Source organism: Drosophila arizonae, chromosome 5 (genome assembly GCF_054131065.1).
Source record: "Drosophila arizonae isolate 15081-1271.41 chromosome 5, UAZ_ARI_1.0, whole genome shotgun sequence".
Taxonomy (NCBI): domain Eukaryota; kingdom Metazoa; phylum Arthropoda; class Insecta; order Diptera; family Drosophilidae; genus Drosophila; species Drosophila arizonae.
Window position 1 is genome coordinate 8,849,775 of NC_142925.1, and position 26,828 is coordinate 8,876,602.

The 26,828-nt window shown below is 34.7% G+C and overlaps 2 protein-coding genes across 3 annotated transcripts in view; both read left to right on the forward strand.

Moving 5' to 3' along the window:
* Positions 1 to 1,753, forward strand: part of LOC149268456 (uncharacterized) — a 39,916-nt gene extending 38,163 nt beyond the window's left edge. The window contains exon 4 of one of the 2 annotated variants that reach the window (XM_089471686.1): positions 727 to 1,753. In XM_089471686.1, the coding sequence (XP_089327812.1) occupies positions 727 to 994 (268 nt within the window). In that variant the 3' untranslated portion in view covers positions 995 to 1,753. Of the gene's footprint in view, positions 1 to 92; positions 430 to 726 lie in introns of those variants that run through there. The other variant, XM_089471687.1, reaches the window with a different exon arrangement.
* A 2,925-nt stretch (positions 1,754 to 4,678) lies between these two features.
* The window catches only part of LOC108617297 (uncharacterized), a 48,295-nt gene continuing 26,145 nt past the window's right edge, over positions 4,679 to 26,828 (forward strand). The window contains exon 1 of the mRNA XM_018013039.2: positions 4,679 to 5,219. Coding sequence (XP_017868528.2) covers positions 5,202 to 5,219 — 18 coding nt within the window. The 5' untranslated portion in view covers positions 4,679 to 5,201. The remainder of the gene's footprint in view (positions 5,220 to 26,828) is intronic.

The following is a 26,828-nucleotide window of genomic DNA, read 5'->3' on the forward strand; positions in this document are numbered from 1 at the left end:
CAAGATTAGTACAAATTTAACTACGATTGTTAATCATATTTCAAGCAGAAAGCAGAGCTGATACCATTTTATATATATATTTATTGTTCCAGGACCCTTCGCCTCTTAAGCAACCTAGACAACTTTCGCAACATCAAGTATGATCGAGTGTTAACGTTTTGCCATATATCACTTTTGGCATGGCTTATGGCTAATTGCAGGCATTTCAGTATCAATGTGCGGTGCGATTGCAGTAATTGTTATTGATAGCGGTGCCTTGTGATTGATTCGCAAGGCGGAAGAAAGTTAAGGAACATTTTGTTAGATAAAAATAAACAGGCATTTGTAAATATGTAAGCAAATTAATTATATATAGGTATATACATTTTTTTTAAATTAGCATTGAAACTTATTATCTAAGACTCTATAAAATAAAATACATTTTTTTAATTTACACAATATGAACATATTTTTTACATATTTATTGAAATATTAAACAACTAGAATAGTAAAGGTATATAGATGTAAGCTTTAAATATTTTTATAATAAAATATATTATATAATATATTTACGAAATAGCAATTAAAATATAATAAATTAAAAAATACATAAGCAAAATGATATTACTACTTTTCTAAATATAAAAAATAATGAATTCTCTCTTAACAATTTAGTCTGTTAAATTTCCATATTCAACATTAATATACTTTATAAATAATAATTCACCATAAATGTATTCTCTTTAGTTTCCAGCTTGAATCCCAGCACAAAACGAAACAGAAACTAAATAAAAATTCCGGAAAGGAAAAAAAGTCAAAACTGAGTACCGAGAATTTAGAACCACAAAAGAATAAAGCGCACAAAGTTGTCCCTAGCCGCTGGTTGGGCAATTATTTCAAGAACTTTAAGATGCCAACTGCAGGCCATGCGGCAGAAAGAAAAGCCCCAGAAACAACAGGAAAAAAAGGGAAGAAGAAGAAGGAGAAAAGACTAACAGAGCAATGTGCAAAATGAAAATGAGTGATGCGAAAGAGTCAAAAAGTTGCAGTAAGCCTGGCCAACAATAAAGGCCACAAAACAAAATGAAGTCAACTAAAAAATAACTAAAAATGTTGACGACGACTGCAGCGGCAGCGGCAGGAAGCGGTCAAGAAAGCAACAAAAACTCAAACTAAAGGCCACAGAAAGCCGCTCTGACGAATGCTTAAAGACGGCTAGAAAAGTTTGTCAACAATGGGCCATATATAAAGCATTTTTAAATATACATCTATACATACATATATGTGTATGTGTGTGTGTGTGAGTGCACTTAAAACTGTTAATTAGTCAACCACAAAGTGAGTTGAGTTAATAAATGAATGTCAAGAAAAGCAGCAAAGGAACAGTCAAAGCAGGTAAAAGCAAATGCATTTCCTGGAAATGTGCATGTCTGAGCTGAGCTGCAATTCATTAGTACAACTATTTATAAGGGGTGCACAAACAAATCACTCACACACAGACACATAGACTCACACACACACACACTCACGCTCATTCAGTTGCTTTCGTTAACTGTCTGACATTAAACATACGTGTCCAACAAATCAACTAGGTATTTTGGCCACATGTCTGTCTCTCTTTCACACTCCCTCTCTCTCTCTCTCTCTCTTTCTCTGTTTATTTGCTGTTCGTGCCAGGTGCTAAGCAATTTGCGCTATGGAATTTTTTGCTTCAAATTGGTTATGCACACAAATTGTTTTCGTCGAGTTGTCAATCAAATACCAAGCGGCAAAGCATGCCACAGTTTTCACTACTCAAACACATTTGTGTTGCATACTTTTCAGCGCAGCAGCAGCTGCTACTAAAATATGCAATCCTGTTTGTCTGTGTGCCTGTGTGTCTATGTATGTGTGTGTAGAGTTTTTTGCTCTGCAACTTTGTAAGCATTTGCCAATTGCCTTATGCATGTGGCAGTAAGGAAAAGAAGCAAGCATAACACGCTTGCATTGCAGAAGTCTTCTCTTTTCATATAGCTCTGAAATGGACACATGAGTGTGCAAGCACTAAAAGGCTCAGGGATTAGAAAAACGAGGATACATACTTTTATTCTACTTATATGTTCTATCTCTTAAATGTCTTCATATAACAACTTAAATTATTTATGAAATACATAATTTAAGAGGCTGTGGCAAATAATTTGGATAATGATAATGAACGAGCTATGGCAGCGTTCGCTGATAATAATATAGTTTGATCTTAAATGATATTATCAACTTTAACTATTTATTAAGTTAATTCATAAAAGCCCTCTGCATTAGCCTTTCGGCAAATTCCTTGTAATATAGTTAATTCCCAGTTAGTTTTCTGAGAAAACTCTTTCATCATAGTATCAGGGTCAGGTCATCAAGGCTAAGCACTCTATTGTTTTTCAAGAACTTGCAGCTTTCTCAAATATCACCTTAAAATTTTCCAGTGAATTTGTTCGAGGAATTGAAGGGCTTTTGTGCTCTTTGTTTGCGAATTCCTAGAAAATAACCAGCAGTAATTGGCTTATAATAAAATCAATGCTTTGATAGGCCAGGTAAGTAAATTAAATTTCCTATCATTTCTATGCAGACTAGATTAAATATATTAAAATTTTGCATATACTTTTATTTATTTATTTGTATATTTTAATTTTTATTTAATTACTCGTTTTATTTTATTTTATCCCTTTATGTAATTAATTTATTATTTATTTATTTATTTATTATTATTTATTTATTTATATTTTGCATAAAAAAATTTGTTTCTTTAATTATTTCATTTTTTTATTTTATTATTATTTATTTATTTTATTTATTTATTTATTTTTTTTCTTTCTTTTGCATAGTATTACTTGGACTTTTTAAATCAAACTTTACATCAAAATGGCCATAAATATTTCACTTAATTCATATTAATTTCTACTCACGATTTTTACTGTTTTTTATTACTTTAAAAAAATGTTTAAAGCAGATAAAATGTACATTCATTAATAAATAAATTTTGGCAATTTATTCGACTCAAGTGAGCATGACAGGGTCTTAACTCCTAATCCAATTGCTCTCATAGAATTCAAGTTCTTTGGGCATAAATGAGATATTCATATAAATGGAATCATGGCATAAGCCCGAGCTTAGCTCAGCCTTAAGGCAAACCTGCATCCATCTATGTCGATAATCCTTTAAATTCAACTGCAAATATATTCGTTTGCAGTTGACTTTGAATAATTGATGTCGAAAATGAAGTGCACACTGACCCAAATCATAAATCCAGCATAATTTGAATGTTTCCATTCCTGTTTTGTGAACGGATATGCATATGTATTGCGGTGTATATCAATTTATTGTGAGCTATGGTGAATTAAATGTGAATGGGTTTGTTAAAGCGAGCCAACAAACAGTCAAGTGTTGGTGTTAGCATGTGAGTGATACACGGCTGTTGTTGTTGTTGTTGTTGTTGCTGCTGTTGTTGCTATTGTTGTTGATAAGCCATACACAGTGTTTCATGCAATGGCTCATAAATCAAGCCAAAATTCAAATGTTATCAGTATGCGGAATATTCCCAAACTACGTAATAGCAATAGATGTTTCCCTGTGCATGTCTGTGTGTGTGTGTGTGTGTGTGTGTTTGGTAGATAAGCAAAACGGGCTGCTGCCCAGTAAGCTAAGCGAGTGGCACTGCAGCAGGCACTATACAGCTTGTTTATAAGGCTCGCTACTCTAACATTGCGTGGCTGTGTTGTCTGTTTGTCTTAATGCCTAAATGGCAATAGGCAAGACTGTTGCAGGTGCAGGGTGCCAGCGACTGCAACATACTCGTTCAGCCGGTCAATGAAAACAAAATGCGACATGCATCGAGGGGCGGTAGGTTAAATTTATGGCGAGTCAAACAGAATAGTTGTGGATCTAGTTCTTCAAAATGAGAAAGATGTAATTTAATTAAAATTTAGCATGCCTCTAGCAAAGTAAATATACTAGGAATAAATAAACATATACTAATTGCATTAAGATAAATTGTTTGTCAATTTTTTTTTGAAGTGTTTTCCATAACAGCTAGAAAATAGAATATACCCCGCCATAATGGGCATAAATACTTTATATTTTGATTCGTATCATATGCACGAATATATATGTATATATTTTTTAGCTCTACCATAATATAGTAATGCTTCCAGTAGGCGTAAATAGTGAATATCATTTCATGCAAATATCATTTCACTTCATACAATACTATAGCATGTATATAAGTATACGCTGCTCCTCATCGGAATAACACCATTGAAGTTCTATTGCTCTTGAATATATTCTATAACATATACAATATAACAAGCTATAGTTCCAAAATTTAAAATTTATTTTAAAATAATTAAAAATTGGCTAATCTATTATTTTAGCAAAAATATTTTTAAATTTCTAAGCAAAATTTATTAAAAGTCGCTATGTATACAGGGCCAGTTTGGCCCCGATATACCCTCTTCACTTTCCGAACGAGTATATTGACTTGAGTTTCTTCTGCGCTTGCTCGATGGATTAGCTTGCAGTCGGTTTGCCATGGAAACTATGCAGTTCCTCATTTGTATAGCTATATATACAAACTATGTATATAGACATAAGTCTAAATATATATAAATATTTATTTATACACAGTACGATAAGAGGAACAGCTATTCGCGCACTGCATTAGTTAATTGCGTGTTGGTAGCAACAAAAATTCGCACTTGCCAAAGGGCTTTTCCCACTGTCATCAAAGTGACGGTTAACCAATGACAAATGCACACACACACACACACACACACACACAGATACAGGTACTGCTACACACATATACACAGATACAGGTACAGCTACATAGATCTGGTGGCATATCTAACAATAGACGGCAGCACATTGTAATAATTCTATATAAATATAAATAAGTGCTGCCTATTGCAGGGCGCTGCGACATTATAAATGGCCCGTAGCGCAACAATTGGCCACTAATTCTCGTCACGCCAAGCATGTCGCACAAAACACCGGGCGCGATCACAACTTACAGCATACTTCTTAAAAATATATAGATAGATATATATATTTAATTGATCAGATTACGCCGAAAATAAAACAAAAGTGTGCACGTGTGTTGGTTTCAAATTTTAAAGTTTTCATTCTATATTACTGGGAAAACACATAAAAACGTTATCAAAAGGATTGCAAAAAAATAAACAGAATACGCATACGCCATGGTGTCCAAGACTTTGGTAAGTGAAAGTGATTTTCCATAAAACTACTTTATCAACAAGGATAACAAATATACAAAGCACATAAATAAAAATACAAAAACTGCTAAATAAATCACCAAAAACATCAAATTTTAAATAAATGAAAAATATATTAATATTAACATTATTAAATAACATATCAAAAACAAAAATCGTAAATTAATATAGTATTACAAATACACAATTTTTTTAAGTAAATCACAAACTATATAAGATAGCGGAATTAACATATTTTAAATAAATAAAAAAAATCAACTTAAATTTATACAATAATAAATCAAATGTATTAACCAAGTATTTAATATTATTTAAATTTAATATTAAAGCTCTATGAAACCCTACATATATATTAAATACCTATTTAATTATTTAAATATTTAAAACTTAAAGTTTTTCCAATCTGCATATTTTTTAAATGTCTATACTTTGAACAATGGATTTATTTTGAAAATAAATATATATTATTTCTATATATTTGAACTGTTTACTTATATAAATAACCTTGTTTTCATAGAATAAAATTTTATTTATTTATTTATATAACAAAAAAGTAATAATTAAAGAAAAAGATTATATTGTATACAAAAATTATATAAATATATATGATAAATATTAAAAAATTAATTAAGCTGTCAGCTGCAGCAAAACGTGGCGAATTGACACGATATTAAAACCTGATGCAAAAATCGTTTTAGTGGAACAGAAACAGTTGAAAACCGATGTGAATATAAAAAAGTGGCTTTTCATTTAGGCCTGCTGACACATGAGCTGCAATTGCAAAGGCTTACAGAGGAGGACAAAAAAAAAAAAAAAAATGCACATAGACCGAATTGGACGAGTAACAGAAGCTGGCAATATGCAAACAGAAATTGAATTAATGCCAGGCAGGCAGCAAACGAAATGCTGACCAGTGAAGCATTCTGACATACATATATGCCATACACACACACACACGCCTATACCTATACACCCACATATACCCACATGCAGTTGCAAACTGGCGCAGTCAAAATGGATATGGTTAGAAAATTGCAAATTAACAAAAAGCAGGCATCTAAAGCGCTGGCACAAATTTAGCTGAAAATCCAACACAAAAAGTGTGCAAATGTGTGCATGTGCATGGGCATGTGCATTTGTTGTTTTGCTGCATGCGAATTAGTGTTGGCACTCGACAGTTTGTCCGACAAGCAGGAGCGACCAAAGAAGCAGGCCAAGCACACAGACAAACAAACAAACAAACAACAACAACAAAAGCAACAAAAAACACCCAGCAAACTGAGCCCCAAATCAGAGTTGAGCTGAAAGGCAACAACAACAAAAACAACAGCGGCTACTGACAGCTGCAGCACAACAACAAGAGAAGGGGAAAAAAATAGAAGCATATAGAAGACAAAAGAGTCAGGCAGCTTCGCCTCTTCTGGCCAAAACAATCCCTTGAATGCTTAACGTGTCAGTCGCCTGCTAAAAAGGCGACGGCTTCTCAGTCAGCTGGGAGCAGGAGACAAAAAAAAAAAAAATTAAAAAAAAAAAAAACGAAAAACTACGCAAATTAGACATCAAAAATGCTTTAATGAAAATTCCGCCTGCAGGCATGGCTAGCAGGAAAAAAAATGGGGGGAGACTTTCTAACTGGGAGTGCCTGAAAAACAAATACCCTGGAAGTAAATAATCTGCTGCTTGAAATTGAGTTTTGTTTTGATTTATTCTTCTGAAATTAAAACAGTTAAAGTTTATGCTTATCAAAAAAAAAGGAGTTTATTTAGAAAATCAAAAGTTATTTATTTGCATGCCAACAGCTTCATGCTTAGCTATAAAAAATGCCTTTGTATATTAAATAAATAATCCTATAAATCTTTAAGGTCAATCGATAGAGCTTTACCTTGTTTTATGCAGAAAATAATTATATTAAAAATTCTTTATGCAAATTTTTTGTACTCCATTTTAAAATTGATAAAATACGTAAAAGATGATAGTAATAATATTATACACTTAAAGAAATGTACAGAACACAGAAGAGACACGCATGAACAGGGTCAGATCTACCGAAGAGTCGATTCTCATTAGAAATTTTCATTTACATACATTTAAATATATATGTATATATATATATACATTTATCCACAAATATAAATATGATAAGCTCAGCCACCAGCGCAGACCAATCACCTCAACTGTAACAATATACCCACACACAATTCACACACTCACACTCTTGAAGGGAGGCAGTGTGAAAAAAGTTGACAGAAAAATTTCACACCAAAACCCGTTGAAATTGTTTTGCCGACATTTTTGCCGTCGCCGCTGCTGCGAGTGCAATGAACGTTGAAGAAACCGAATAATTAGAGAGCAATGGCTGCATGCAGCATGCAGCATGCAGCATAATTGCCATTGAATATTTCAAATTTTTATTATGTTGGCGGAGCACGAAAAACCGCAACAGCTGCTGCATAATATGAGTGCAAAAAAAAAAAAAAAAAAAAAGAGAGAGAAAAATAAATAAATAAAATAGAGCTCAAACAAATATTGCGGGCAGCAATTGAAACTGTTACAATATGCATGTGTTTATGCGCATATGTCAGGGCATACACACATACGCACACTCACACACACATGGGCAGCCATTGGCAGCGGTTAGTGAAGCACTTCACCTGACCCAACACAAAATTTGCAGCTACCCAAAAATTGCGGCACTAAATGCCAGACAAAGGCGCAGCATTTAACATTTGAAAAAAAAAATAACGAAAAAAAAGAAACCAAATAATGTTTGAAAAAGCTTGCAACAAAAGCGCACAGAACTCTGCGTGTGTTTGTGGCGAGTGCAGCATTTGAATGTGGCATACAACATCAAGCTGGCCGCAACATATGCACTGACACACATAAGCGAGACAAATGGCTGTAGATTATATATCCGCACGGCTATAGCTTAAATGGTCTTTTATGTGTCTGTAATGCTCCTTCGTTAATATAGAGAAAAACGATTTAAATTGCATTTTTTGTTGTGGTTAAATTGCTTCTATGTATGAATTTAAGCCTATTTGCTAAAAGCTTTATACATATTTAATTGGCTTTCTAGATTGCATTGATTAAGAGATTCTAAATTGATTTTATTTCATTATGTGAATTTTTTTATATGTGAACATTTTTTAGAGCAAAATTTTTACATTAATAAAAAAAATATATGTGTGTATGTTGATATACAACTGCAATTAATATTTCAATACTGCATTAAGATTACAAAAAAAAAAATAAAAAATAAAAAATAATAAAAATATTAATATTAGTAATAATAAGAATAAGAAAAAAATATGTATATATAAATATAAAAAATATATATTTTGATATACTAGAGAAATTAATATTTAATAAAAACGAGATTGAAACTAAAAAAAAATCCAGCAATTTTATATTTTTCTATAAAATATAAAAAGTGGATAAACATTAAAAAAAAATAAAATAAAAAATTTAACTACAGTAAAATTCAAGCAATGGTAAGCGTATATAATATAAACCTGCTAGGTGCTTATTAAAAAACATTCAGTCTCACATAAGATTCCAGTGAAAATTCTAATTTAATTAGTATGTTCTTGACACATAGATGGGGCCAGTAATACGTAAAGTTGGACTATAGTTTCCCTTTGCATTAGACAATTTATTCTGCACCTAATAAGCAAATAATATAATATGAAATAAATAATGCACCTGATCGAATCGAGTCAAATGTTGTGCTAATTGCTAATTGCATAATGCCTTGAGAAAACGAAAGGTAATAGCACTTGGCCCAGCGAAAGTCCTTGAATACCCTAACAAATTTAGCTTTAAGCCCAGCCAACTGTCAAGTTAAATAGTGAAGGCCAAGTCACACAGTAGAGCTTATTAGGAGAGCTGTGCTATATTTGATACCACCTACGCGAAAGGCACAAAAAGACAAACATGAAACCAATACCGAGTGAGAGAGCGACTAGAGAGTGTGTGTAGGGGAGAGAGGGATGAAGGGAGAGAGTGGCTGGCAAATCAAATAAATTTTTGCAATTAAAAGTTGCACTCGTTCGGAAAAACATTTGTCAACACAAATAAACGTAAATTAAGTTTATTTTGCATTTTCTTTGCGCCAGTCAGCCAGACAGACAAACGGACGGAGAGACGGACGGACTGCTCAACCACTACGGCTGCGGCTTCTTCTCCTCTTTTCCTCTTCTTGTTGCTGTTGTTTTGTCTGCTTTGCTGTTGTTAGTCCGTTGGTCGCGTTTTTTCACGCTTTTTTGTGTGTTTGCTAAATAGGAAGAAGCAGAGGAAACTCGAGTACGTGTGTGTGTGTGTGTGTGGGGGGGGAGTTGCTTTCACAGCGAGTTGTAGCTCGCATTTCATGTTGTTTTAATTACTTTCTGATTTATTTAATGGCCAACACACACAAACGTACACACTCGCACACAAACTCTCTCTCTCTCTCTCTCTCTCGCTTTTAGTCCATTGAGCGTGTGCTACATAATTATTTGCATTGTCACCTGAATTGCGACCTGGCACAAAAACCAAACTAATGGTCGCAATGCTCAAACATGGCCGAGCATAAAATGCAGCAGCCAAAATATTTTCGAAGCTAAATCGCTGGCAAACAGTTTCAAAATTTATTTACATAATTTAAATGCATTGCCCCAGACCGGCTAAATTGCGTAGCGCAAACAACAACAATGCAGCCAGAATTAAGCAGCTCTTTTCGCATTTGCAAAATTCTGTTGTTCAGGTAATTTTAATAGCAACTAAACACACAGCGAAAGAGCGAGAGAGAGAGAGAGAGAGAGAGAGAGAGAGTGTGTGTGTGTGTGTGTGTGTGGCATTTGGCCATGTTTATTATTTCGAGCGTGCTTGTTAGCTTTGCCATTATAGCTAAAGCTGCCACGCCTTTTTTCGAGGGAGGCATGAAATGGAAGGAGAATCTCATTATGCTTGTTTAGGAAAGGCAGAGGAGTATATTGCAGTGCAGTGCAGTGTTCGTGTGGCTGCTCGATCGGCGGCTCCAACAATCCGTTTGGCCTCTTTAACTTTCCGTCCGGCTCTTCATATGTAAATCTGCTTGTCTATCCGTTCTTCAGTTTGTCTCTTTGATTCCGGCTCTTTGCGTATGACTTCAAGCGCTTTTCTCTTCTTCTTCCATTTGCCTGATCATTTATTGGCTGTTCCTCTGCTCCTTTTTCACTATTAAGTAGTATTCCGCAGTCGTCTCTGCCCGCTTACAGCATTCTTAGTTGTTTTAATATTTGGTTGGGCGAGCAACCAATAAAAGCTTAATTCCACAAACAAAACACTATTCAAATTATGTATATATATATGTACACATGTACATATGTATATATATAGGTCTAGTATTTTTCGGTGTGTGTTTTTAGAAGAGCAAAACGCAAATTGCATACTTAAAATTCGACGCATGTTTTCGTTAAAACGCGTTCCACACCAACAACAGAAACAACAACAACAACAACATTGAGGACCAGAAAAAAGGACACATGAATAATATTCCGTTGCCCATGGCCGAAAATGTTAAGCTTCATAATTTATTTGATATGCGCGGCTCTGCAATGTTTTGCCTGTTCGCCTGCAATCAGCTTTGTTTTGTTTACTAAAAAACAGAAAAAAGAAGAAAAATACTTGTTTATTATTTATTTTGACACGCATATAATGGTTATTTGGTAGATGGCAGAATGACAGAATGAACATATGCATGGCTAGCAGATACCCTGCGGCTATTGTGATTATGATTATGTGAATGGAGCCGAACTTGCATGAAGATCGAAAGAAAACATTTGATCTTAACTCTATTGCTATAGTCCCACCTCACATGGGAACAAAGGTCACAAGTTCTTTTCTCACATTCCGTTGGTGTTGTTATTGGACCTCGGCTCAGGATAGTATATTCGAGATAATCATAAATTACTTAATGAGGTGGACTATAGAACAATCAAAATGAAGCTTTCAAATTATATTCTTATTACTTATTTTGTGTCTTAGTCCCCTTAAACATTTGTAGCAATACAAATTGGATTATACAGTAAACATTTTTGCTACTTAAAGATTATGTGTGTGTTTTTCCAACATTTTAATTTGCAAGGAAATTATTAATTATTTTTATATTTAAATGTTTTTTTTTAATTTAAAAAAAAGCTTACCAAAATTTCTAATACATATATCCTTGCATTTTTGTGAGCTCTTGTAAAATATCTTTTCAGATATTTTATCCAAATATTTTTTATCAAAAGGGAATTTTAATGTAATTTCTATATAGTTGTCATAAATATTAAAAGTATTCCCCATTCAAGTTAGCTGCCTGTCAAAGGTAATTCAAGCCTTCTAGGCCACGCTTAAAATGCAGTCAATCTAAATATTCTGAATAATTTTGCACTTAGCCTTATAGCATATACTTCCATAATATCCCAGCTTCGGCTTACGTTGCACTCATTTTGCATTTGCATTTGGTTTAGTCGGAGCCAGTAAGATGCAGTGCGAAAAGTTTTGTTGTGGCTGCCAGGACAATTACAATGCTAATTAAGTGCAGCTGTGCAATTCCCAACTTTATGGCATATAGTTAATTAAAAAACAAAATAAAAGGTAAATAGGCAACAACTAACTGTAGTACAGCCGCTCTCCCTCCCTCTCTCTCTCACTCTCTCTCTATGAACCCAACTGCATATTAATAAATCCGAAATATGCATGCTTGAAAAATTAATTGGAATGCAAATACGCTCGCATACAAAGTGCTGCAATTTAATTGCATACTTTGCGCGTTCCTCTGCCCGCAAATCAATTAAATATGTGCATGTGTGTGTGTGTGTGTGTGTGTATGTACCTCGTCTGTACAATTACAAAACTAATGCCATTTAATTAAGTTCACACGTGCCGCAATTAAATCTTCAACACTAATTGATGAACGTGTGTGCGAATGCATGTCCAATCGTCGCAATTTTTAAGCAAAATGCTCGAAAACAAAAAAAAACGAACCTGAAACGAGATTGGTTTGAGAAGTGCAAAGAAGAGCCCAAAAAATTTCTCACGTAGCTGGGCAAAGGCAAACAAATAAACGAGTGGCCCAGGTAGAGCAACAACAACAACAGCAACAACCAGAAGTGGAAACGAAAAAAGTTACTGAAATCGTGTTAGGAAATCATAAACAGTTTTTTCCCTACGTCTCCTCCACCCCTTATCTCTCTGTTCAGCTTGTATCCTTTTTGTATTAAGCACACACAAACACATATTCAAAATGTCTTGACCATGTATGTTGATGTGCTTGGCTTGGCTTCCCTTTTTGATGCTCATTGAAATGAGATTTTGGGGTATATGGGTTTAGCTAAAGTGTATGTGGCTAGTAGAAGAAGGCGTGGTAGACCTCTTAAAGTATTTATATTTATTTAGTTTTTTATCAGTGTTTTATGTTTCAACTTTTATTTATTTATTTATTTTTATTTTTATTTTTTTAAAGCGTTATTTGATTGATTTACTGTGCAGGTTCGTATAGTGAATACAGTAACTTTTTTTTAAATTAAAAAACAAAAAAAAACAATATTTATTATCTATTTAAAATAATAATATATACTATAATATATACTAGAAATTATAAATGTGTTTTGGTTGTTATCATTATATCTCAAAAAAATTTATAAAAAGTTAATTTTGAACCAATAAATCGTATGACATAGATTGAGGAATTCATCAATTAATATAGTATTGTAAAGCTCATAAGTGTTGCCCAAGAACAGCCGAAGCTGAGCCAAAGGTGAGCCCAAGCTGACTTCAAACTGAGCCCAAGTTAATCCAAGCTAAACCCAAGCTAAGCCAAAGCTTAGCTCAAGCTAAGCCCAAGCTAGACCCAAGCTGAGCTACAACTGAACTGAAGTGCAGCCCAAGCTCTCCTTTTCTTCTTTACAGAGTTCACAGGATATTTACAAGTCCATCAGCTCCGACTAAGGCTCTTTAACTTGTTTCTAGCTTGGTTATCTGAGTGTGTGTGTGTGTGTCCTTTAGCCCTTGCCACTTGGCGCTCGTTCTGGTTTTTGTTGCCGTCGCTGGCATATTTGGCACGTTTACGCCTTGACCGGCCACTGCTTAAGTGGGCGTGTCGAGCGTGTGTTTTTCGCTGCTTTTGTTGAATTATGGCTATTTGCTTAGCCCGAGCCGCAGCCTCAGCCTCAGCCTCAGTCTCAGTCCGGCAGAAATTCGAAAATTATTTAGCAAATTAACACGCTGACAAGTCAACTGTATTGAGGCGAACGTGCGCACGGGAGAGAGCCTGGCGCTCGCTCGTGAGTTATGTGACCAGATTGCCCAAATTTATGTATTCCATGCAGTTTTGCCTTCATCTTAACTAATAAACACAACACGCACAGCATTTACAGCAGCAACAACAGCAACAACAACAACAACAACAGCAACAGCACTTGGCCACCTGAAGAGCCGGGCCTTAAGTATGCGCAACATGCGAGACCATTAAACTAAATTCTTTCATTGTTTTCTCACACACACTACACCCATACACACAGTCTTCCTCTCTCTCTCTCTCTCTCTTACTTTCTCTCTCTATTATTTTTGTATACATTTGCTGGCGTAACTCGTGGTCTGACTACCATTTGCACCTGACCACAGCCACACATACATACATATTGTAGTTGCAATTTGTTGTGACTAAGCATTTATTGTTCATCTGTGAGAACATTTTAAATACTGTTTTACAGGGTATACACAACGAGGAGTAGTGGTAGTTAGCAAGATAAAGAAAATACTTTAAGGGAAATTTAAAAGAGGATTGAAAAGAGGCAAGACAAGGAATAAACAAGAGCTCAAGTGATAGAGAGAGAGAGAGAGAGAGAGAGAGAGAGAGAGAGAGAGAGAGAGAGAGAGAGAGAGAGAGAGAATTTGAGTGAGATGCATATAAGATGAAAACCTAAAGGAAGAGAGGGCATCAAAATCTCAAAGCTTATAGAGAAAGAGATAGGAGATAGGCGAAGTAAGGAGAGATCTAAACTTAATGACGATTTTGGTTTCACTAATTTCAATAAAAATTTAACTAAGAAAGCCCTTGGTATGAGGTTTACTTAAATATTAAATAATAATTGATATATTTCTCTATTTTTCATAATCTGAATATTTAAATGAACTCGACGTCCACTTAATAATATACATATTTAGCTGAGATGAGTTCGGTCAGGCTACAATCTAAAGGTCATCTGAAAGTTAAGCATTGCCGTAAAGTTATTTTGTTGAACGTAGTTGGCAGACCGCAGCACAGATGCCACAGCTCTTGGACTTGGACTATATTGTTAGTTTCAGTTGTTGTTGTAGCCATTGTTGTTGTGGTAGTAGAACTTTATATAGTGTGTGAGTGTGTGTGTGTGAGTGTGTATATATGTCAGCTAAATGTCTTGTTAAGGCCCGGCTTAAACACAGTTGCCTGATTCGAGTTCAGTTGAGTTCAGCATGTAAATCCCTGCTCAAGTCTTAAGCTGGCTCAGACATGTTTGTTTTGTCTCGCATTGTCGAATATACGAATAAACAGGCTGGGTAATTGCAATTGCATTAATTTCAGTAAATAATACGTGGAGTACGGCAAACAAACGGCAAATGGAATAATGAGATTCCTTCATTTTTTTATGAAGTTAATTAAAAATTTTGTGTCCAGCAGCAGAGGGCAGGCAGTCAGCCCATCAAGTATGGCGTTATTAAGAGCAAATGAGGATGCCTGTGGCAACTTTTGGTTCGAAATGCTGCTGCTACTGCGGCTGCTGCTGCGGCTGCTGCTGCTGTCAGGCCACGCCTCAAGTATGCACTTGGCATAATTTGTGCAGCAGCCAGAAACTTGCCACAGGCTCGTATATCAGACAGCAGGCGACGCTGACTTCGACAAGTGTACGAAAAAAAAAAAGTATTAATATAGATATATATATATCAGAGAGATAAATGTATGTGTGTGTGTGTGTGTGTGTGTGTGTGACTGCCAATGGCAACGAGGTCAACGACAGTGCCAAATGCTGGGCACTCAAATTGGGGATTTGGCCGGCGCGCATATTGCGCCCAGCACTTTGTGGATAATAAAACAATTAAAACGCCAAAAAAAAAAAAAAAAAAAAAAAAAAAACAAAAAAAATGTGAATTTAAAATATGGAAACGAGAACACGCCTTGCATTGCCTGCCAAATGAATTGGAATACAAAATGGAAATGTGAAATGGAAATGGAAAATGTTAGAAAATGCAGCAACTGCTGCTGCTGCTCTTGATCCTGCTCCTGCTGCTGCTGCTGGACAAACCACATTTTGCATGCATGCCAGCCCCACAGCCAGACAGCTAGCTGGCTAACCGGGGGCGTATACTTAATCAAAACCAAAACAGAGGCACACTGGGTGGCCCGAAGGCACGAGCATGCCCCTTACACAGAGCGTTTAATTGGAATTTATGGTTGACATTCGACAGCCGCAGCTTGCAGCTTAGCCTCAACTCGACTCGACTCGACTCGACTCGACTCGGCTCTGCTCAGCTCAGTATCTGCTCTTTGGCAATGTTTTCAATTAGTTATGTAAATTTAATAAGCGACAAGGAGTAGCCATCGAGCATTTGCGCTTCGACGCCTTTGAACTAAATATTCGCTAGATTCAAATGGCGCATTACGTCATTTGTGATGCTCGAATGCGCACTTGAGTGACGTTATCCGTTGAAAGTTTAACACGCGCCAACACACAAACACACACACACACACACACACATACACACAGAGATAAAGAGGGATAGAGATACAGGGTCTGAGTTAAGGCTAAGGTTACTTCGCGGCATGCCAAGGCAGCTGGATGCTGTACATATTTCATAATCATTAGAGAACTGCCTTAACCCATGCCATTTCAGTACGTGTCACAAGGCGCCAGCGCGAAATGTGAAGCAAACTTGCGTATATTAAAAAACTTGTCTCGAAACAGAGAATTTCACATGGCCTCCAGCGGCAGTGAAAGCGTGCTCTCCCTGCGTGGAGGGAAACTATGTGAAGAGTACGAGGAATTGCCCACACTTAATTGGTTTATTTTAGTCTATCTTGTTGCTCAACTAAAATATATTTAAATATTTATTTAAGTAATTAATATACAAATAAATAACTTAATAGTTATTTTTTATATATTCGCCTTACATGATAAACTAGATTTTAATGTATTTACGAAATATATTTAAATATTTATTATATAATTCAATATATATAAAAATACTTATTCACATTGAAAAAAAAAAAAAAAAAATTTAAACTAAAATTTTTGCATTAGGCAAACTTATTGCTGCATAAAAATAGATTTTAATATTTATGTTAATAATATTATTATTAAATAATTTTTAAAAACTGTGGCAGTAAAAATATCAAATTTACTATTTTTATATTTTTATTGTATTTATTTTAAAACTTATACATTTTATTGACTGAGACAAAAATATACATTTAAAATTTCTTAGGAATTACACATTTATAAATATTTATTTATTTATATTTATTTATATATATAAATTAAATATATACTTTAGTAACGAATTTAATTAAATCAATAAAATAGCTCAGAGCAAAAATATTTTTATACTTTTATTTACGAAATATCTTCACATTATAGGTTTATGGATTTCAAATTACAAGAAAGAAAATGTTAAAAAGAAAAGTATATATTTTTATATATGTATGTGTTGTTTATTAAATTATATGAAAAAAAAAAAAAAAACTGAAAACTAAATATATATAATATTTTCTTTTCAGATGTATATTGATAACTAAATGATTTCACAATATAGTTTTATGATTTTTAAATTTCACTGAAGAAGAGTGGAATTTATAAAAACCAAACTTAAAGCTAACTAGCTTCTACTATTATAACATAATTATGAATTGAAATAAGCTCTAACACTCTATATGTTTGTCTTAAAGCATTCTGATTTTCCATGCATTCTTAACATGCTCAATATACAGGTTATCAAGAAAGTATCAAAATATTTCAAGAGAATAATCAGTAAAACCCACAAATCGTTTATATTGGATAACTCCAATGAACTCATGCAAACCAAAATGTTTACCCAATGAAAACCCAAATGAAAATAGGCTTTTCACAGCTTTAAAACTTGTTAGCAATGTGAGCTGATTGTATATTGTTTCATTTAATATAAATGTATATATATTTATGTATATATAACAAAATATGGCTTATTTGCAGTCCAATTAGAGAATATCAAACACAAATATTTACATTTTCTGTTGCTAATCGGCTTAAGTTGTTGTTGTTGTTGTTGTAGCTACAGCACTTCATTTCGAACAGCAACCAAAATGTTGCCTACTTTTAATATAATTTGAGAGTTGAATCATTTTGAACAAGATGACGCATAATTAAGCAATCGTTAAAAGGTTATAAAGATCTACTTCAAAAAATATTTATTTTTATGTATTTTTATAATGCTCAATGAGTAGCTAGTCGAGCCTAATAAGTTGCTCAAGTGAGCTGAATCAATGAATGAGGCTCGAGTGCGCACTCACAAACACACTCATACACAGACACTCGTATACACCTACTGAAATGTCTGTGGTGCTTTGAGGCGTGGCAGTGGCAATCAATTTGTGGGCGTATTGCCATATAATTGCGCAGCTCACGTGTCTCGGAGCATCAGTCGTAAACTGGCTTTAAATATTTGAAAGCTTATGCGCTTTTACGACTCGCTTGACGCTAACAATAATATGACACAATGGCTGCCAACTAAGCAGGAGCAGGAGCAGCAGCAGAAGCGGCAGGAGCAGGAGCGGCAGGCTGTAGCTATAGCAGCTCAACCATAAAATAAAAGATAATCATTATTTTTCTAAGATTGCACATAAATTTCTTGCTTGCGCGCTCGAGCGTTCGCCCAGGAAATGCATCAAAATTCGTTACGGCTGCGTGAGTGTGTGTGTATGTGTGTGTGTGTGTGCGTGTGTGTGTCTGTATCTCTGTGTGTATGTGAGGAAATGCGCCAGCATACAGGAACAGGAATAAAGTATACGTTACGTGGCATACATGCACGCCCGGATGCAACGCTCGCTGTCCGAACTTCATTTTTTTTTTCCGTTTTTGGGGCCAAAAAGTGCTCGGGCGTTAAGAATGCAACGCTTGCAGTTGCCGGAGTCGCCAGCTCCAGCTCCCGGATGCAACTCATTTCACTTGGGCAAGCGCAAAAATGTAGACCAAACCTCAGACCCTGCAGCCAGAACAGCCTGCAGCATGCAGCTGCTGCCTCCTGCCTTCTGCCTCCTGCATGCTCAGGCGCAGCAACCAGTTGATAAAGATGGATGCTGCAGTCGCTTGATTTAATACATTTTCCCAAAGCAATAAGAATAAAAACTTAACTGCGCGCAAAGTATTTTTACACGCAGTCAATTCAATAAAATGGCGTGTCAAAGTGTCGCAAATTAATATATTTATATGTATGTATAAATATATATAACAATAAGAGCTATAAATTTTACAATATATTGACGTATGTGTGTGTGGATGCTGGCTGACTGTGTGTTCCATTAAAAACTTGCGCGCTTAATTAAATTTCGCGTAAGGGAAATCTTGAGCATTGAACAATAAAAAATAAAAAAAGCTGAAAAGTTTGAATTTTTGTAATACAAACACTTGGTATACTCTTAGTTTAAATTGGATTTAATTTTTAGGTATTATGAGCAAAAGCAAGCTAGATATGATAAACTAAGAAATAAAATTATTAAAAAATATATTTACATTAATAATATAAAAAGATAAAGCAATATATGTGAAAAATTAAAATAAAATAATTATTTTATTTTTTATTTATTTATTTTTTTTTATTTATATATTTATCTAATACAATTTATTTTATTTATTTAAAAATATGCCAATTATTAAGCTGTGTAAAATTTTACAAAAAGTTTCATAAATACAAAAAAAAAAAAAAAAAAAAAAATCTGTCAAATTATTTGAGAAGAAAAATCATATTTAATTTGCTACCCGAATTATTAAATTGTAGGAAATTTATGAACTGTAATTTAATAGGAATTTGCCAATGCTAAATGCATGAGTTTCATTTGAAATTAATATGTCGCGTATGTACAAATACAAATATCAATATTCAACATATTTATGCTTCGGCTTTCAGGCTCTATACTCTATATTCAGTTACATAATACACCAGTCATTTATTATGCCCTTTGGCAGTGTATTGAAAGTAAAAGTCGATGGCAGCAACAGAGCGAGCGTCTGCTTCGGGCGCTCCTGCTGCTCCTGCTGGCAAAGTGATTAAATTGAGCAGCCATTAAAATAAATATGGCGACAAATGGCATAAGTGTTCGTCGAAGTCAGCGGAAAAGGTCATTAAGGCGAAAATGTGCCAACCAAAAAAAAAAAATAAGTCTATATGTATATATATATAAAAATAAAAATAAATAATAATAAAAAAGCAGCAGCAAATTGACTGACATGCCGTGGCAAATGTGTCAGCAGCTGCTGCTGTTGCTACTTCATCTGTTGGGCAGACTTTTGAACTTTGATTCTTTTTAATAACGTGGCTAATTGAATTCAAATTAGCTGGCTAATCGACTGACCCAATGCAAATCATTGAGTCCGAGTACGGGTCCGGGTCCGGGTCACAGATACGTGCACAGTCGTTGTGATAGGCAAAGGGCCAACAAACCGACAGCAACTACTTGAGCAGCTGTCGAGTGTGACTAGTCACTTATGGAATACCCTGTGTCTCGTACTATTGTTGGCAGTATAGGTGCAGCGAGCTGCTTTCAAAGCTGGAATCATAAATGAGAGACTAAAACATATTAAACATATTAAATTTAATTAATTTTGTAAAATGTAATGAGAAATATTAATGCATAGTTTGTTCATATCTATGTTGCTTATAGCCTAGACAGCTATTTTAGATTTTTTTTTTTTTTATTTATGTATTAATTTTTTTTTTTTTTTTTTTTTTTTTAATTTTAAAATTGTTTCTATCAAAGAATATATATATTTTGTTTACAAGTTTTTGTATGGAATATGGAGTGGACAGTACTGTAGTAAAAGTTAAATTATAAATAAAAAATAAAACAGCTAAGATTTTTTATTAATATTCCTTAAATTAATTAATTAATTAATTAATAGAAGATGGTTATTTTTTTTTTAGATTTTAATTTGCTTTTCTATACATAAGTCTTTATAATTCACATAGATGTTGCTTATTCTTTTATAATTTATTAATGTAACTATTATTATTACTATTATTATTTTTATTATCTTAGTAAAAGTTTTATATTTATTAAACAATATTATAAATATTTTTGTATTTATATATATATTTTTTTTATATTTATTTTTCTTCTTTTTTTTATTCAAAAAAATTTTCAAATATATATTGATTTCGGTATTTTTTTATATATTTATATATAAGTTTATATATATAGTCTCCTTAAATCTTTGTACATAAATGTTATTCTTGACTGCATTTTCTCCTCAATTTTATTGACTTTGCTTCTATCATCTCTTAGATAGTTACAGGGTATCATGATTGCAGCAGTCATGACACTCAACCGCAGCCGCCGCCGCAGCAGCTACTCGAGCCTCTGCCGCTACCTCAGACACTGTCCACTTGGACGACGAGCGTTTCTTCTCCTTTTGCTATTTTCTTTATTTTTTTTTTTTTTTTTAGTTTTTTTGGTGCTTGCCAAACTGTCATTGTGTGAGTATTCTGGGTGCTCGTTGCTGCAGGTTTCTATGGTGGCAATCACGCTAAAAGCACCACCTGACGCCGCACTACTAGCTGCTAGCTGCTTGCCGTCTGAGTGCCAAGTGCCTTTTGCCTATTTGTTGTTTGTTATTACTCCATATCCGCCCCGATGCTACCTGGGCGCCCTCGTCTGTCCCCTGCCCCGGCCCCGGCTACATCTACCTACATCTGCCCCGCCTTGATAACCCTGCTCCAGCTCTAGCCGCTGGGTCCGTTTCAGTTTGAGCATTGGACGACCGTAAATCTTTCCGCACACTTTAGCAATTTATACATAACCGCCGGCATTTATTGTCACATTTAGCTCTGAGTTCACGGCGTCACGTCTGCTATTTACATTTTGCCATCACAACAACAACAACAACAACAACAAGAACAACAACAACAACAACAACTGCGACCAGTACCAAAAACAACAAATCTAAAGCGGCCGGATGACTGGATAGGGGAGGACCGCTCGTCCTTGCAAAATGTCAGCCATTTCTCTAGCCTGATGCCCGCGCCCGATAGAGTCATCTCATTTGCGGCCCGCGGCTGTCCGCTCAAGTTCTCCGACCGAGTGTCACGTTGCAGACTTATTAGCGTGTCTTCTATATTTTCTTTTAGCCTCATTCCCACCAATTTCCATTTGCTTTTTCTTTTTTTGCATTTTACCAACTTCCACGTAGATAAAATGAGTCGACGAGCCCCCAATGCAAAAGAGGGGAAGAAGAACAAGAGAAAAAAATATGAAGCAAAATGAGATTAAACAAGTTTGAAAGAGCTACAATGAGGCGCGGCACAACGCCCGAGATACTCAGCTGGGAGTCAACTCTGCTCGCTATAAACTAATATAATAAGTATTATAAAGTTAGTTTCAGGAAGATTGACAAATTCTCTGTATGAAATAAAGTTGGTTTTGGTTTTAGTTTGAGTTAGATTGGGTTTGAAGCAACTGCCTTGGCTTTAGAGCAAATAGAATTTGTTGACTTGGGAATAAATAGGATTTTAGTAAAGCTGCCCGAAGTGAAAACAAATATTTAATAGAATTCTATATTTTATACATATTTTAAGACAACTTTCTAAGCGTCTATAATATATATTTTTCTGCTTATATATTATATAGCGATTTTTCTATATTTTTTGGTCAATATATTAAATAATATGATAAAATTTTCCTATCTAATAATAATCTCAGGTTATAATTATCATTCAATCAAACCACCTTATGCTCTGCTATTTTACAGGGTATAATTATGATTTTGTTATTTTTTTGTGGGCACATCTTTGCTTTAGGTAATGTGAGAAATGCTTTCAAATAAATAAAGCGAGTATTGCCAACTTCCGCCTGCTCTTCCACACACACACTCTCTCTCTCTATCTATCTCTCCCTATCTCTCCCTCTCTCGCTCTCTCTCACATTCGCTATCACTCAATTGCTATCTCGCTCACAGATGTCATTTGCATGTCGCATTTAAATTTGCATTTGTCAGACCAGCCCAGAGCATGCAAAACTGTCGCCTTAGCTGATTATAGTACACGCTAAGTGGGGGCCTTAAAATATTTATCATATTGCGCATACGCACAGCGGGCCGTGATGTCTGCTGCGATGATTTATGCCCATTAAAGCTGAACAAACACACAGAGTGAGAGAGGGAGAGAGAGAGAGGGAGAGAGCACTTTGGCTTGATGAATTGCGGCCATAATGACTCATCATTATGCTCGACTAATTGTGGCTGAGACCGAAAGCGTTTGCAAAAGTCAATTATCATTTGGCATTGAATACAGTCAGCCAGTCAGCCAGGAATTGCCAGGATATGCCGGGGCTAGTCAGGGCAAAGCAATCCGATAGCTGAAACAAAAGTCTGGCTGAGTGTCATAAATTAAGAGTCGCTGATCGCCCAGCAGCAGCAGCAGCAGCAACAACAATTGATTATGCCACACACATGGATGCTTATGTATATACACATACATATATAGATGGCCATAACATTTATCAAAATCACGCCGAGCTCTGGTCAAAGGCAGATGTCACATTTAATTGGGTTTTCACAGGCGTTTGCACCGTAATAAGCTATTAAATAAGCGCAAAGCCAAAAGCTGAATTCAACACATTGATATATAATTGAGCTGACGCACAACAACATATACACACACACACACACACACACACTCATAGGCCATAAATAACGCGACAGCTTCCGTTTGCCATAAAACTGATGCGCGCGACAAAGCGAAATGGCGCCCAGCAATGGCGGGCGCTGTTTCCGCTTATGGAGCGACGACAGTCGACAAGGCGATCAGCAGCATAAGCAACAACATCTATACAACGACAACAACAAGCAGCAGCAACAACAATCAGCCAGCCCAAATCGTAAATTTCAATCAACACCGTCGCAAGCCGAAAGCAAAAAGAAAAAGAAACTCAATGACAAACAGTCGAATTGGCTCTCATTCACCTCACGGCCGCGCCTCCCATTCAACTGGCCGACAATCTGGCAGGCTGTAGTCAGCCACGCCCACATTTCGGGCAAACATCGACGGCGACTTAACTCATGTTTTATTGCTGCAAATCCCATTTTTGAGCTTGAATGCTGACAATAAAAGTCATAGAGAGTCTCCTGCTCCAAACAATTTCCAATAATAGCCTTCACGCCCTCCACCTCCATGTTGTTTGTGTGTCAGTGTGTCAGTGTGTGTGTGTGTGTGTGTGTGTGTGCCTGTGTTGATGGCTCTGCTCACTGGCAACTGCAAATTTGTTATTGTGCAAGTGCTGTAGGGCCTAGCGAGTTGGAGCTGAAACTGAATAAGCGATGCTTGCAGCATAAAAGCTTTTAGCTGATCGTTTATATATTTTAATCAATGTAGAATTAAGCTCACGTAATGCGCTTTTGTTATACCGTTTATTAAGTCAATACAGTTTTATTTTATTTATTTTACTAAATGCATTGGAATTTTTTATATCTTTCCCTTTATATAATTAATATTGAAAGCGGCAGCTGAAACTCGAAAAGCTTATCTGGAGCTTTAAGTTCATTAACTTTAATTTTATGTATTTTAAGTTTGGCGTTCTTTAAAAAATAGCAAATAATTCACTTTTCATATCTTTTAAGCTTCTTTGACCAACTTCATAAAATATCTATAAAACTCTTTGTTGCTCTTGCTGTTTTATTTAATCTTATAAAATAACCCTATCTTCTATATGTATTAATATCATATTTCTACATATTTCCCATATTTCCATTAGATCTTAAAATCCTTATACGATATACTACTTCTCTTTGGTTTAGCTTTATGAAAGTAAGCTTGAATTCACTTTTAATGTGCTTTAAAGCTCATTCAAAAAACTTTAGTAGCCATTTATATCAAATGAAGCTCACATGAACACATATGCTTATTCATTTAACTTCATAAAAAAGCTTATATAACTATCAATGGCCTTTAAGCTTCTTTGCTAAACCCTGCAAAATTAGCCCAAAATTCTCATTAAATATGCTTTAAAGTTTCCACACAGTTAATTCGCTTGCCATCAAATTTAAAGCTGCTTTATAGATATTTAACATAAAGCTGCAGTTCACATAAGGTTTGCATGCGCTTAAAAGTTCATTTACTCCACTCTCTTTACTTTGCTTAATCACAGAAGAGCTTTTCTTAAGATCGCACTTATTTGCAGTAATGCGGAAATTCGTTAAACTTTCACAGCCCAGAGGCTGAGTGCATAATGAAAAGCTGTTAAAGTTGCTTAAAAGGCGCAACACTTAATTCTCACGATTTCCTTCTACTGCTTACTACTTTTCAGCTGAAAACTGTCCCCTTTTTGCTTCAGCTTGGCTGCAGCAACTCCTTAACAGAAAGGGAGAGAAAGAGAGAGAGAGCGGGAGAGAGGGCGGGAGTGTGGGTGTTTGGGCAATATACTCGTAAATCATTAAAAGTTCACTCGTAAAATGCGAACCACAAGTGCGACCAACGAAATTTGAGCTACAAATTTCCGAGCTGCCCAAGTGAGCTCAGCTGTAGTAGAAGTGTTCAAGTGTGTGTGTGTGTGTGTGTGTGTGGCGATGGCATTGTGCTGGCCTCTTGGCAGCCATCTTCATGGCTGTCGTCTGTTTGCCATAATAGTTGTTGTCCTCGTTTGCCTCTGCCTCGGCTGAGCAGGTTAATCGAAAAACTTTTGCCAAATAATTTGAAAATGTTCAAATTGCCATTTAAATGGCGAGCACCCAAGCCCCGCCCAGCCCGGCTCGACCTCAAGAATGGCGTCTAATTTTGGCCACTCGCTCTGTGATTTTTTGTTTTCCGCATTTATTTTTGACTAATTATTCGTGTTGCCATGTTGCTGCAGACTTGAGGCTAATCTTATCTTATGGCTACATAAAGTTGAAAGTTAAAACACAATCAAATGTTTAAATACAGCACGGTCGTGCAATAATAGGTGAGGTTAGCCTAACAAAGGTCTTTAATGTGGTAGGAAAAACCGAAATTTTATTAGCCAATTTTCTGGCTCATTTGTCTATGTATATATATGTACATTGTGTGCAAAGGCTATAAATTGTATCAACCTAATTAGCGTACATCAATCACACATTACTCAATTACAAATTAATATATATGTATATACAAATATATGTATATATTTTCAGTTCGCCCTCAAATTTACAAATAATGAAAATGGAAGCCGCAATATTGAATTGCATCAAATGGAAAATGTGTGTGTGTTGGTTTCAGCATAAGCCGCAGTCATTTGTATTAGTATATATACATATATATCTATTAGTATACGCTGTATTTTCATTTAGATTATTTAAAAAAAAAAAAAATGGGCACACATTTTTGGTAACCGAATTTCGAATATATTCAAATATTTAACAATTAGCGAAATTAGATTTCGTTAGTTTTCATTTAACTTTAACCCCCTTTGGCATTTCGAAAATGTAATTAATGTCGTTGTGCTTTAAATATTTTAAAATTAAATTCCCACAAAACTGGTGCGCTCTTCTGTTAGTTAATTAAATTATTGTAAATTAATATGCCGTTATTTACTTAAACTGGGAGAGAGCGAAAAAAAAGGGAAAATCATTTTATACGCGCAACGCTTGTAAAAATTTATTGCAATCGATGCAGATTTAAACAATTAACTATAACACAAATTTATTGTGTAAATATTGAAAATAAACATATAAAATAATAAGAAAACAAAGTGATATATGTAGAGTCAACTTGTGCATGTTTATTTAAAAGCTTTTTATTTTAATTAAGTTCAGTTAATGTGTGCTTAACAATGGGAAACACTTTAGTAATTTTATTGAATAAAATAAGGTGTATTTAAAAAAATATATATATATATTTATTTTTGTAAATAGCTGTATAGTTGTATATAGTATATGTTGTGGCCATTTAATGAATGAGGAAATTAAATTATTGCAAAATTGTATGATTAGGAAGAAAAATATATAGAAACATAAATAAAATATATATCAATAAATATAAGTAATATTTAAAATAAAGAAACTAAAATTAAATAAATTAAAATAAAATAATATAAATAATATGTAAAATAAAATATATATAAAAGATGAACAATTTAATTTTAAAAACTAAAATCAGTTTCATTTTATTATTATTATTATTATTTATTTTTTTTTTTCTCTCTCTCAGGGTCAAATTTTTATCAGTTTAGCTAAGTTACTCACGCTCACATATACATATACAAATAAATATTAAATGCACTCGCAGCAAGTACAGTTGTCAACTGACAAAGTGGCACAATAACACTCACACACACACACATTCCAATCAATTTGAGTGTGTGTGCACAGTCCATATAAACTCATGCCACTTGTGTATATTTATATGTGCTGCCTA